The sequence below is a fragment of the Diadema antillarum genome, unplaced genomic scaffold, assembly GCF_040938485.1.
Source record: "Diadema antillarum isolate AM-2024a unplaced genomic scaffold, OU_Dant_1.0 seq00001274_RagTag, whole genome shotgun sequence".
NCBI classification, from domain to species: Eukaryota; Metazoa; Echinodermata; class Echinoidea; order Diadematoida; family Diadematidae; genus Diadema; species Diadema antillarum.
The window spans coordinates 173,581-187,577 of record NW_027272055.1 but is presented as its reverse complement, the minus strand read 5'-3'; the positions used below and the strand labels follow the sequence as shown (position 1 = coordinate 187,577).

Sequence of the window (13,997 nt, the reverse complement as noted above, 5' to 3'; positions counted from 1 at the left end):
TGTTATGGAATATTGTTGTCATTTCCATTAGAGCATGCAGCATTTCTGCCACCTCTGAAGGAAGGTAAAAGATACTGGCCTGATTTTTATATTCCAAGCCCTCATTCATGGACAGATTTGATTATGCACTCTTTGTTTCATTTGTGTTGCTCGGGGATGGTTAGGAGGTGGAAAATGCATTTAGGGAGGTCATAACAATGCAATTGGTATAAAAGTATTAAGATATGAAGTTAGATTTTTTTTAATGTGCCATCTTCTAATGATGGAAGAATTTTGCTCAGTGAGAATCATAGATGGGGAAGTGGGGTTACTGTTGGAGATATCATACCCTATGTCCCCCCCCCCCCCCCCCAAAGAAAAAAAAGATTACAACGGGACCCTCCGCAATGATAACTTTTGAAATAGTGAATCAATCCAAATATAATTTCAGGGTATGAAACGATAACTCATTGCCTACATCTTACAGAAAACCCCATTCGATTTGCTTCAGTGGTCAAAGAGAGATGAGGAATTTTGTAGAGCATGTCAGGAATCTCTTCCTTCCAAGTTCTGTCTATTGTGTTTACACATTGATTTGCAGTTCCAAGAGCATCCAAGTGCTAAACTTGGAAGAATCAGACTCATGACATGCTTTACAACAATCCACATTTCTCTGTAACCGCTTAACCAAATTGAATGGGGTTTTCTGCAAAATAGAGCTAAGATGTTATATTTTAAGACCCTGAAGTAGCATTTGGACAGTTTAATCATATTGGGTGTTATCAATGTGAAAATCCGATTGTAATTTCTTTTGGAACATACTGTAGATTTAGTGTTCTGTAAAGCATCTGTGCAATCGCCATGTGCAGACACATACATGCATCATCTGCATAATTTCGAGTCTCCTTCTGCCATGTTACTGTGAAAACCAGAAATATTCATGGCATGAAATTTCCATGAATTGGAGCTGATGACCTTTGCCTCGGCATTTCATTTTTCCATCAAATTGTCACTGGCGTCATAAATGCATAGTTTGGACAAGAAAATAATCTTGCAAATCTTGGCTTCTCTGTCAAATTAGGGAAAATTTCTGGTTTTGCAGTATTTGTATGACTGTGGGAGCCAACCATGTGGTAGCAGCTTGCTTTCAACATCAATCTTTTGCGTGCATTTCTTAAGATAAAGGATTTGTTTGAAAGCAGCTTGCTTTCAACATCAATCTCTTGCCTGCATTTCTTTAAATAAAGGATTTGTTTCAATATCTTTTGTTCAAGTTTCGCTCAAAAGCAATTACAAGTATTGGGATAAGGCAATAAAAATTTATCTGCTTTGCTTCTTTCAGTTATTCTGCTCTTAAAGTAATTACAGCTGTATTGTGTGCATTTACAGTAAGAAGAAAAGGTGAAGCAGAAAAAAAAAGATCACCTGAGGTAGAAATGCTCTTTTTATCTTTTTGTTATTTTTTTAAAACAAAAGTTGCTTAAAAAAGGCTTGAATTGTGAAATTTGTTATAAGCAAAGTGTAAAAGTTTAGTTTAGGTCGTCAGGAAGCCATATCCTGTTAAAATTCAAGAAATCTGGAACTGAAAGTAGCATTTTATTATTTTTTTCCCCTTCAGCCAATTCTTCTCATAAAGGGTTGCCATAGGACCCGGACCGGACATGAATTACATACCTGAATGTTAAAGTAGTAACAGTTTCACTTCACAATTTAAAAAAAAAATCAAAAACAAAAGGAAACAAAGGCAAGACAAAGGAATCACTTACACCATAAAAAAACCCTGTCTGTGGTTCGAGTATCTATTAGCACAGAAAACCCCACAGCATTCTTCATACTAAAGACACTGGCACAGAAAGGGGTAAGGGAACTTTAATGGGAAAGTTGATCAGAAAGTGATAGTGTTATAACTTATTGTCATCATTGGAGCAGATACTGTTTCAAATTAAAGCATTTTAGTATATTTCAGTGACCACATTTAATTACATATTAAAAGTCATTAAGGAGACTTGAAAGTAAGACTATCTCTATGTGTGTGACAAAAAAACATAAACTTTGTGCATACATCTTTCTTTATTTTTGCTTGTGTGTTGGATGGACAGAATCAAAAGAGTAACGTGTGTGTGTGTGTGTGTATGGCTATGTGTCTGTCTGCGTGTGTATACTGCGATGCGAAAAGGTGCATGGTTATGAATGCAGCTACGCGTTAACAACACTTGTCGCTTAAGTCTGAAAGCTATCAGCAGAAATTGGCTGTCCGACAAAACAAAGCAAATCTGATCAATGTTCGTTCAAGTCCAGGTTCAGTTGAATATATGGAGGAATCAGATGAAAGAAAAATTCCCCAAAATTGTCTTTACAAGAATTACTTATGCATTTTTATGGCAAGTTTTCAGCATACTGTTAATTTGTAGACAAGTTCTTCAGCTGTAGAATTTCTATGAACGACAAACATGAAATGGAAAAAAAAAAGAGAAATATCATACCATATCATTGCTATCACTTCATTTGTCCATTGGGATTTTTTTTTTGAAAGCCTAATATAAACAATGTTTTTTTTTTTTTAATAAGGTCAAATGACAAAATTTCATGACATTCAGTTCTCTCCACTGGCTAAATTGCAACTATCTAATAAACTTATCACAAGCATGCTGCAGCATTCCAACTCTGATATACATATGAAGTAAGTGTAATATTTCATTATCTCTGCATTTTGAGGGGAAAAAAATGCCCCCAACCAAAAGTTGGTTCCTAGGCCGTTTTCTCATTCAAAGCTGTCATTTCTTTTTTAATTTGTTACATTCTCTATTACGTAATTTCATATCTCTTCTTTTACATGGTCACGACGGCAAAGAACAGATCAAATAAAATGTTATTTATTTTTTGTTGTAAGTTTCTATAAAGTAGTTGTTGATTTTCCCCTATCTCTTGGGTGATTTTAAACACCAATATAACAGGTCTGCTGCATTTCGTATAATGCCAATATCTGAAACCACTTTAAAACATTCCATTGAAAGAGCATGTCCCACTTTTTATGTGTGTGTATGGAGTAATCCCCCTGTCCTCATTTAGTGTCATTCTAGTTTGTTTACAACTGCCATGCTTATACATTATGCTGCATACCAGCCTTGACAAACCCCCCCCCCCCAAAAAAAAAAAAGAATGAAAGAAGAAAGAAAAGAAAAAAGAAGAAAAAGAAGATTAGACCCATTACATCTAAATTACTTTCAGGTGTCTTCTATTTGACTTTCGATATAACAGTATGGGCACCCCCAAATTGCCATTATTATTCTTTTTTTTTTTTCTTCTCATCATTTTAAACTCCGGAAATATGAAGTGCAGGTTGGGAACTCTTTCCCTTGTCATATGTAGCAACCACAGCTAACCTCTTTTGTTTTGCTTTCTGCTTGAAAGGCTGTACATAACTTCTTGTTTCTCTTCACGTTCTAATCTCCCTCCCTATTGGATGTCATTTATGGCGTGGGGTACCGTATTTATCTTAGTATTGATGTACACGTATGTGGGAATTGTCGTTTTATTGATGGAGACAAGTTTTTTCCTTTTTCATCTTGTCAGTCATGTAGAACTGGGTTAGTACAATGTATTTACTTCTGACATGTGTATCACAGTGAAATTAGAAAGAAAAGCAATGGCATTTTATGATTATTCATGTTGTCACCTTGGCAACTTGGCGCACATTTATGGAAAAGTATACAAGGAGCCAGTACAGTCATGATTTTGCGGATCATGGTCGCTTTTATTTTGCAGATATTGGCAGCTTTTGTAATATCCAGTGTTGGAGTATATTACTTCAGGGTACCACCAATATGCAAAGCAAGGTTGTAGAGCCGTGCCACAGATGCACTGTGGGATAGCTCGGTAGCATTTTTGTTTCCCGTTTTCATCCGCATACGATGCAACACAATCAATGCATGCATTTCTAGTACTACTCTTTTCCTCATTTTGAATTTGGCATGAAAAGAGTTTTAATACAGGTTTTCAGTTTTACTGATTTTCGGCCATTAAAGTTGTCACTGTGATGCTGTAATGTGTTGGACGCATGATGATACGCAATTTCAAGAAATCTTCAAAAATACCCCTGGATGAAAGACGTGACCTTGGTTGGTTGGTTGGTTGGTTGGTTGGCATACTCTACCACACACAGTTCTTCTTCACCTACTCATCCTGCCTGGCCAGGTAATCCAAACTCTGTTCGCGCTGGTCTAGAGAGCAAGATCAGCCCAGACCAAATCCAACTTTGCTACAGAGCCATCCCACAATGCATCTGAAACAGGCTGGCAGGGGTTGGCATTTGCATATTGGCAGTACCCCCAAACTGTTGTATGCCATAGCACCATCATACAAAAATGTCTTCTTCTTCTTTTTTTGGTTTTTTTTTTTCATTCTTCTGCCCACAAGCTAAGCCAGGCAACCGATTTCTGTCAATGGAATTGTATAATGATATTAGAAGTTGTATTCTCCTTCTTTCCAGTCTCTCACACCGAGCTACCAAAATGACAGGGACAACTCGTTTTTAGACTCTAGACGGTGTTGGTAAGAAGCCTTCAAAAGTGTACTACCTATTTCGCACAAAAACTTGTCACACATTAACTTGTCAAATATGTACTATGATATCAAATTGCCATAATATTTTGCACTCAATATCAATAAGGCTTCTTCATTTCGGCAAAATTCACTTTTACCTATTATTTTCAGGTTATTAGGTAATTTTTTAGTTTTTCGGTTCAGCACTATTTCTTCTGTAGTCACAGAATTTTTGCATCCTTTGAGTGCTAGATTTAGACTCCTGCACCAGTCTACAGTTCTAATTGTGTGGGGGGTTTTCCCCTAAGGTCCAAGTTCTGTCTTTCTTTTTTCACATGGTTACATTGAAATCTGAGTGAAGTACACTGAGTATGATGGCGATCATATGTAGAATGCAATGTACTTTGGCAAAATTCACTTTTACCTTTTATTTTCATGTTATCAGGTTATTTTTCAGTTTTTTGGTTCAGCACAAGTTTCTCTTCCATAGTCACAGATATGTATCAAACAGTACAAACACAGATCCAGTACTGTATGATACTATGGGATGATTTGAAATCAGAATATAAAATGCTCTTATTTGATCTTCACATGATTCTCTTGTCCAGGCCAATGATATGTGCACATACAAATGTGTAGTACATACATTTTATCGCTTCTTTGATTTGTTTAATGAAAGCAAAGCTTTAATTCGTAACTACTCGTGATTTCTTGTCAGTATACGCTGTCATCTGTGCTGACAGTTGTTAGATTTTAGTTAGAATGCTCTGTGATACCTGAACTGAATAGTTTAGTGGGATTGCAATGCACTGTGTACTGGGATTTTACTTGCGAATAACAACAGTGATGCATTCAGACCATTTTATGGTCAGTGTTCTTGCTTTTAGCACATCAGTGGTAGCATTGGGCAGTCTAGAGTAGAATGGTTACCAGTGGCTGCATGTAGAGCCGCCAGGAAAGACCATGAAGTCCAATTAGCAATCTAAAATGGATGTAGTGGGGGGGGGGGGGGGTGCTATGCAAACAATTCAGGTTCTGTTTTTTCTTCTTCTTGTGGAGTACAGTCCACCATCTGGTACATTACATATTGTTTTGCCGGTCAGCGCAGTGCATATGGTGCATTCAAACCAAATAAAAGAATATAAAGGACTACTCTATGTGTAATGCTTGTGCAACTGAAAAAGCAGCTGCTTTCCTAGGTAGATGGTTAACATAATGCACACACACTAATTTCATTTGTATATGCATGTAGGAATATGAATTTGTATATACAATGTACACATAGATACACACACATGCACACATATAATGCACTTTTTTTCTTTCTGCTTAAAGAGAAACGGGATTTCCGTTAAAGACATGAACAATTTTAAATAGTCCCTGGAGCAAGAGACGGTGATATGAGCTAGGTGTTGTTGTATAGAGGCACTGGATTTGTGACTAATCACATGTACTAGAATTTCTTATATCAAGTTGCTGGTTGATGGTGTCAGAATATAGTGTATATTGGGTATAATTTCACGGTGTTTTTATTATTGTGAAATAAGTGAGTCATGCAATGTTTGTGAAATCAATAACACTTAAAGGTATTGCCTCCTGGTCCACAAATGTGGTGTATTATTGTCCCCCAAGGTAGGAAATGGCTAATGTTCTCTTGAGAAGGCATGGTATCTCTTTCTTATTACAAAAAAGAATGTGCATCTTTTATTGCAGATGCAACAAACGGCATAGGATATTGCCTGACAAGTCCCAGTTTTTTCATGATACTTGTGATATATTTAGTATATGTGAGCCTGCACCTCAAAACAAACAAAAAGTCGCCAAACATAAATTTTTTAGTTAAGACCATATTATAAAAGAGCAGACTTTAAGCTTTAAAATTATGTATAACTCAAATCAAATGGACTCTCCTAACCTATCTAAATATTGGAAAGAAAGCACAAACTCAGGAAAAGTGTGAACTGAGAAAAGAGGCTCTGAAGTACAGTGTCTATTCAAGCGCTTAATCTTTACCAAACCGTGCTGGCTGTGCAATGAATGGGACAAAAAAAAAAGAGGAAGTAAACCACCAGAGTAATAACAATGAAGGGATTATAAGATTAAACTGAAATTAAGCATGCCTCATGAACACATTCTGTCCATAATTAATGCCAACTTTCAAAGCAGTAGCCCTATCCTTTCAAAAGTTATAGAGTTGAAAGTGAAGACTGTGGACAAGGTTTTTCAGAAATAAAAAAGCGATTCTAAAGACACACCTAATCACACTATTCTACCAAAAATGTTCGAGATAAACTGCTAAAAAAACACACTTTCCTGCCCGTTTTATGATCCCAAATTTTACCTTAATGTAAAAGAAGACCCGCTCTTTCAGAAAATATGAAAAACTCAAGTTCGGCTAGGTTGACCCATTTCACTTATTTTCAGTCCTCACGCAAAATCAGTGTGTGCGACTTTATGTTCGTTTTGAGGTGCACGGTCACACATATATTACATCATGGTCCATATGATATGGCAGTGTGACAGGATCCAACCAGAGCTCCATTCTGTAGGGATAATCATTTTCTGATTTCTATTTCTGTTTCCTCTTTATTGTTATGACTGGACACATTTTTGTTTACTCGTACAAAGCACCTAAAGAGATCAAGATTATCTTTCTTAAAAAAGAAAACACATGCAGGTACACCATGGCTGTCTATTACTTTGCAACCACTATACAATACAGGTTGAAATCCCAGTGAAGTGGTCAAAAACACAAAAATCGGCTGATATCTGCAAGAATCTTCAGAATTAAAGGAGGCAGATTCTTAACATGAAGAAGAAGAAGAAATAGAAGCGCTAGACATGATTGAGCCATGGTTTAGTTGGCTGTCTCTTGTGTTGGTCTTCAAACACGTCGCGCTCGTATTTCAAGTCCTCAAGGAATGCCATCCTGTCAATCATCGGATGTCCATTGTGGTCTCATTGGGCAGAGTGTCAAGTTGTTATGTTTAATGTTTAATCTGACCAGGGCAGTCTGCAAGTGGACATCAAGGACTGCACAAGATTTCCTGACATCACTTTCCATAGTCTTGTGCATTTGCCATTATTTATAGATAGATAGAATGTAGATCATAGATAGAAAGATAGATAGATAGATTAGATGGAGAGATAGTGAGATAGATAAATTACATGTAGATAGATAGATAGATAGATACATTGTATATAGATAGATCATATAGATAGATAGATGATACATTGTAAATAGATAGATAGATACATTGTAGATAGATACTATACATTGTAGATAGATAGATAGATAGATAGATCGATCGATCATAGGCTCCAGCTCGTAACCAAGCATTGGATTCATCAGTTTCTATGCTGTCTCATCGGCTGATGTTTATGTCGAATGTGACTGTGGAGTCCAAGCCAGTTGTGAAAGAGAAGTGTGTGCAGGATTTGTGCGGGAGAGAGATATAGATAGATCTGCACATAGATAGAGTGAGAGAGAGAGCATCAGTTTTGTTGGTATCAGTTATTCATCATTGATGCATCTTCGGAATTTAATGACATTTATCCCTCATTCATTTCCCACCTCCCCCTCTTGATTACCAAACATCCTTCCATTTTGTATTGTGCTACAACGAAACCAACAATGTCTCAGCCGTGTGTGAAAGAAACATTCAGCTACCTTCATCTCAAGCATTCAAGCAAACTCACCCTCTCTGTAACTGAATGTAGGCAGTAATTCTTCCATGTCCATTCCAGCCTTGTCCTGTCACATGTTTGTGAACCATTGCCCAACTCACAAAAACTTCATGCTTAACCCGTTGAGGACTAGCAGATTTTGCTACAACACACATTTCCCACACACACATGCCCAAGTGTACTCAGGACTACCATAGTCTCCAGCGGGTTTTAATCTTATATGATTGAAAAGTGCATATTGTAGTTTTGTACTGTATCAGTTGACATGACTGTGTTGGATATTTCATGCCTTGTTGAAGAAAGAAATTGTGCTCTAGAATCCTAGAGGTGCATGTCTTGCTTCTTGTTACAGGGAATACTGACTGTGCATGTTATGATGCTAGAAGTCTTTATGGGTACAGGTACAATGTATGTGATGAATTTACAAACATACTGATTAGGCATGGAGAGTAATTCCTTGTCTGAAACTTATCTAAGATATGGATAGAGCAATATATGCCAATATGATTATATTCTGAAGCCTAGGGAATTGCTTTTGTTGTTGCTTGTGAACAATTCATCAGAGTCATTATTTTTTCTTTGCTGCTTTATGTCAATTGTGCCTTCTTGAATGTGATTTTTTTTCCCCTCATATTTTGTTTTTTATATGTTTGAAACTTATTTTGCATCTTGTTGTCATTTTGTTACAACCACCATGCTTTGTTTTGCCAATCGATAGTGGCAAGAATCTGACTTCTGCAAGTGATAGCCTAGACAATTACTAATAGTCCTGCCTGTATTGAAATATTTCTTTTTCTTTTCAATCAAGGGCAACTGTATTACTGCACATGTCTTAATCTTACGTAGTCAGGGACATATAAAAGAAGAAATGGTATTTGGTAGATTCTTTGCCAATAGAGAGCAGCCAGCCTTTCGTAAACAAAATTACTAACTTTGTAACATGTTTACTGACTGCAAGCCAATAAAACATAAAAGCAGCGCAATGACCAAAATTATGGAAAGGTAAGCTTGGAGCTAGTAGAAATATTTCACAAATGTTCAGTGATGCTCTGATGAAAGTGAATAGTTTTCTCCACACTTGATCTTGTAAAGGTTTTGGGGTAGTTTGAGCGATGCATGCATTAATCAGTTGCTCATAGGCAATTGTGTTAGAATGGATTATAAAATGGGTTCAAGAATGTAGCCAATAGGAAGCGCTGAAATGAGACACACCTCCTTCCTTTACTTCAGTACAACTGCACTGCCTGTAATCCTATGGTAGATTGCCGATCGTCTGTGCGCACGGCGGCTCCTTTGATGAATTGCATGCATACGCGTACGCGCTATCAATCCTGTAAACAACTTCTAGTTCGGGCTGCCGGCCGGCCGGCCTGTCTTCCCTTGTGCATAACATATGTGCATAACATATGTGCATAACATATGTGCATAACATATGTATACGTACGTATACTGTACTACACGTACACTTTGTACAGTACAGTAGACCAAGCGTTATGGGACCGGACGCGTACATGGAGTCACTTTGAAGAGCAAATCCAACGATTTAGCAGGTTAATTCTCACGCCGTTTTCAGAGTATGTTGTCTAGTAGGCCTATATGAGGAGTCTATATCAAGTCTTTAAGGTAAAGGGTGCATATTCTATGTAAAATAAGTAAGTTTTCATGCGGGTGTCCGGAAACCCAACCCCCCATTATACTTATACTGTATGTGCGGGACTTCCGCGAGTGCGACGTGCGTAAAAAGTTTGGGACGAACATCTTCGGACGTCTTGACCCACAAAGGTACGTGAAAAACGCTGAAAAATGATGTTAGTTTTCGAATTTTCGACCCATTTTATAAAACAAATGATGCACAGGATTATTTCGTGGCGTTAGTGGAGGCGTAGCTCACTCTCGGGTATTTGCAATGTAGTGCAACATGCACTCGGCTTCGCCTCGTGCATGTTTCACAATTGTAAATACCCTCGAGTGCACTAAGCCTACACTAACGCACTCTATCCTGTGCATCATTTGTATATTAATCCTGTTTTCACTCAAGGACGGTACTAAACATTATTTTGTAGTACCCCCAAGGTCATGATCCTGCCATAGAGTCATGTGTAGAACCATGGACCCTACCACAGGACGATCCCTAGCACAGGGTCCATGGTAGAAGAAATAAACAAAATTGTTTGTCATGGAGGTCTTTAGGGATATCTGATTGCTAAAATGAACAAATATATTTTATGCTGCTTTATGTGTAACACTGTGGGCTATTGGGAAAGTTTTGCCCCAAAATTTGAATGTGCCGTTTGTAAGAGAATGTTTCTTACAAGCATAAAAGAGGCATTCCTGACAATTTTGATTTTGAAATGGTGAAATGCAATCACCATCAGAAAAAGCCACTATTCTATTCTGTGCATGTAAAAAAAAAAAAAAAAAAAAATCAGGTTGCTTGGGTCAAGCTAAGGGTCAGCTTGCTCACTGACTTAACAATTTGTTTAACCTGTTGAGGATGAGTCCCGAGTATACTCGGGCAAGTGTCTATAGGAAATGCGTGTTGTAGCAAAATCAGCCCGTCCTCAATGGGTTAATAGTGCACCACAAATCACCACAAATATTGTGTGGTGATATACTAAAAGGAAAGCTGTTGTAAGGGCACACACAACTGGTTGAAAACAACAAAAAGAACACTCCAGCTCTGTACTGACCTGTAAGATTTAAACCTACAATTAGATAAGATGGGTGGGTAGTGAATGTGTGCTATTATCGAGTACAGAGCTCATAGAGGCAGAAATCCCAAAGATATGGGGTCACTTTTCATCAGGTTTTTTTTTTTTTTTTCTGAGGTTAACCAAAGTTGTAACTTTAATATCATTACGAAAGTGAATGTGTCATTTGGATGTAAATGTTAGGTATCAAGTGTTGTTCTTCTTCTTGTTGAAATGTGTCTCATGGTTTCCTTTCTTCCACCACTGGTGTCCATGACAAACACTTTGAATTTCATTTCTCATACATGTGGAATTGTTTTTAAAGTACAGGTGATTCATGTGTTGTACAACTTTTTGTTGGATCCAGAGAGTTCACGTATTAATTCTGTGTCTGTTGTGTGAATTTTTCCCACAGCTCCCCTTAGACCAACCAATTCCTGTCCTCCTGGCAACATCGCGGAACTTCAGAGGGCCTTCAAGAAGTTTGGGATCAGAGAGGAGTCGAGCGCATAGCCAACGAAAACCTGACACTCTGCCCCCAATGGGATGTGGAACTTGTAAAGTGACCCGTTGATGTTCAAACTGGATTATAATATAATTTTTATCTTGACGGGAAAGCAGAGCTCTCTGCGAATGTAGGGAGTGCAGCTAAGTGACAAATGTTTGATTGCCGCCTAAAAATGTGTGACTGGTGCAAGGAGGTGTTCTCGAGAAAGGCATTATACAAGGCGTCCACGGAAACGACACCATGTGATCTTCAACAGAGAGTTAGCCCTCCGCCAAGGGGCTGGACGCAAGAGGGGCGAAATCAAGGGATCGTGTCTTAAAGCAGCTAATCAACCTTAGTCTTTCCTGTGGCTAAACGTGTAGGATGGTGCGCGTAGCATCACAGACAACTAATATGATCCTATGCAAAGAAATCAAAGCTTTGTTTATGACGTGTGACGAATATGCCAACCAACACATAGCTTGTTACAAATTAGCAGACAACAACAAAACCGCAGTCTTTTCGACAAATTTTGCTTAACTTTTCTGGGAAGCCCATGCTTGTTTTGTTTTTTCCCTCTCTTCTGTGAAAAAGCATGCATCAAGTAATCCGGTGTGTGAGTGACATAAGGGTTGCCAGAAATGGAGGATTCGGAGCATTCTTTCCATTTTGCTGCAAAGTGCTATGTGCTGAGATGACCAGCTGAAGTGGTGCTTGAAGTTGACTCTGAGCAGCGAGTGATGTATCAAATAATTTATGATGGCAGACTCTCACCGCTGACAACAAGAGAGAATGATCTATGGAAAAGGTTGTGCAGCTGTGGTGTAGTCGATCCCAGCTTGAATTTATAGCTTTCAGTCACATTACAGAAACGTGTAAGGTTGATTCTAGAGATGCGTGTGATATTTTGTATACCAAGGAGCTGTGTGAAGAGAGTGCCTTAGTTTTGATACGCAATCGTATTGTCTTAATCTAGTTTTGATACACAATTGTATTGTCTTGATTATGACGGACTTTTATTCATTGATTTTAGTTGTGGGTGTGTCAAATGATATCAATGTTACCACTACGCATGACTATATGATCCAGATTCATTGAGACATCCCTTATCATTGGGAGACTACAGGGATGCCAGTGTTTTGGACAATTGCAGGGGCACAAATTTTCAGTAACATTACTGGATATGAACCACAAATCTCAAATTCTGCTATCTCCCCAAATTCCAATGTATACCATAAGATGAGTTACAGGTGATTAATTTGCCCATATAAGAAATGTTGTCTATGCATAACCCAGCTATAAACTTTGGGGTTTGTGAAATAGTTATGCATCTTATCATAGACTGGCATTATCTAAGGGTGCGTTCGAGCACTCAAACGCGAACCAAAGCGAACCATACCAAACTGTGCCAGACATGGATTGTTTGAGCGCTCGGAGAAGAAAGTGCACCTCATGAGTTATTTTTAGAGGAGGTCACACATTGTGTAGCAATAGGGGCATTCACCTGGCAAGCTTTAACTATTTACAGATGTCCTGAACAAAGAGAATGAACTCTTTGCATTATGACGTATGTGCATGATATGCGCATTCTTCACATGTGAACTTTTGATATGCTTTTGGTACTGTTTTGGAGCACATTGCTTGGGAACTGGTCCACTTTTGGCTCGGTTTGGTATGGTAAACTTTAGGAGCGTTCGAGTACAAAATGTACTCATCTGGCGCGGGTTCGGTACGGTACAGTTCGCTTTAGGAGAGTGCTCTAACGCACCCTAAACATCCATCCTCTGTTGGTCCCTTCACGGGGGCTTGCAAAGCCTGTACACTGCAAACTTGATTACTTTTTGCCAATGAGGATAAGTGTGTGCTGGCACTTTTTGAGGGCTAGCATTTCTTGCATCTCTCCTATTTCATAGAAGCACCCCAAGGAGAACAGAGTATAGGAAAGGAAGTGTGGTAGTCTGAGCATTTTAAGAAGATGCAGCATGAACCATGGCCATGTTGCAGTGCGTGGTTGTCATGATAGTCTGTGTCAAGTTTTTATAGGAGAAGGCTCATGGTTAGTATGAGCTTTTATGGAGTCTCACCATGCAGAGAAGAGAACTGAAAGTGATATGCGAGTGTCGAGCATCCGCCAGTGATCGCTACAAGAGAGATTTATGGGAAATGCCAGGGTATTTCGTTGTGGTGTGTGTTTCTCTCGGTTGTCAAGAGTGACAACCATCCATACACGAAATGTTTTTGGCTCTTGAATGAAAGCCAGTCTTCTGCGATGCTGTGTTAAAGATGGTGACTTTTGATGTCGAGTAAACGCCACTGCATTCTGCATAACTGTCACCATGTTGTGGTACGTAAAAGATGAAGATCAATTATGTAAAACAATTTCCAGAAGATTCCATGAACCGTAAGGCACTTCAAGCATCATTTAGGTCTTCAAACTGAAGTGAATCCATCACAAAAAAGGCAGTTCACTCCCCAAAGAAAACATTCCAGAACATTCTGTGTATTGGCTATGTTTAATTCTCGAGATAATGGTACATTTCATTTAATGTGAGGGAAGGTACATCAGCAATTTAAAGACAGTTGAAAAACTCAAAGATTAGGTAGGAAATATT

General features: G+C 38.3%; 1 protein-coding gene across 4 annotated transcripts in view; it reads left to right on the top strand.

Moving 5' to 3' along the window:
- The window catches only part of LOC139745549 (uncharacterized), an 85,050-nt gene extending 72,276 nt beyond the window's left edge, over positions 1-12,774 (top strand). For 3 of the 4 annotated variants that reach the window (XM_071655941.1, XM_071655944.1, XM_071655942.1), the window contains one exon: positions 11,314-12,774. In XM_071655941.1, coding sequence (XP_071512042.1) covers positions 11,314-11,411 — 98 coding nt within the window. In that variant the 3' untranslated portion in view covers positions 11,412-12,774. Of the gene's footprint in view, positions 1-4,468; positions 4,531-11,313 lie in introns of all 4 variants that reach the window. The other variant, XM_071655943.1, reaches the window with a different exon arrangement.
- Positions 12,775-13,997: the final 1,223 nt, after the last annotated feature.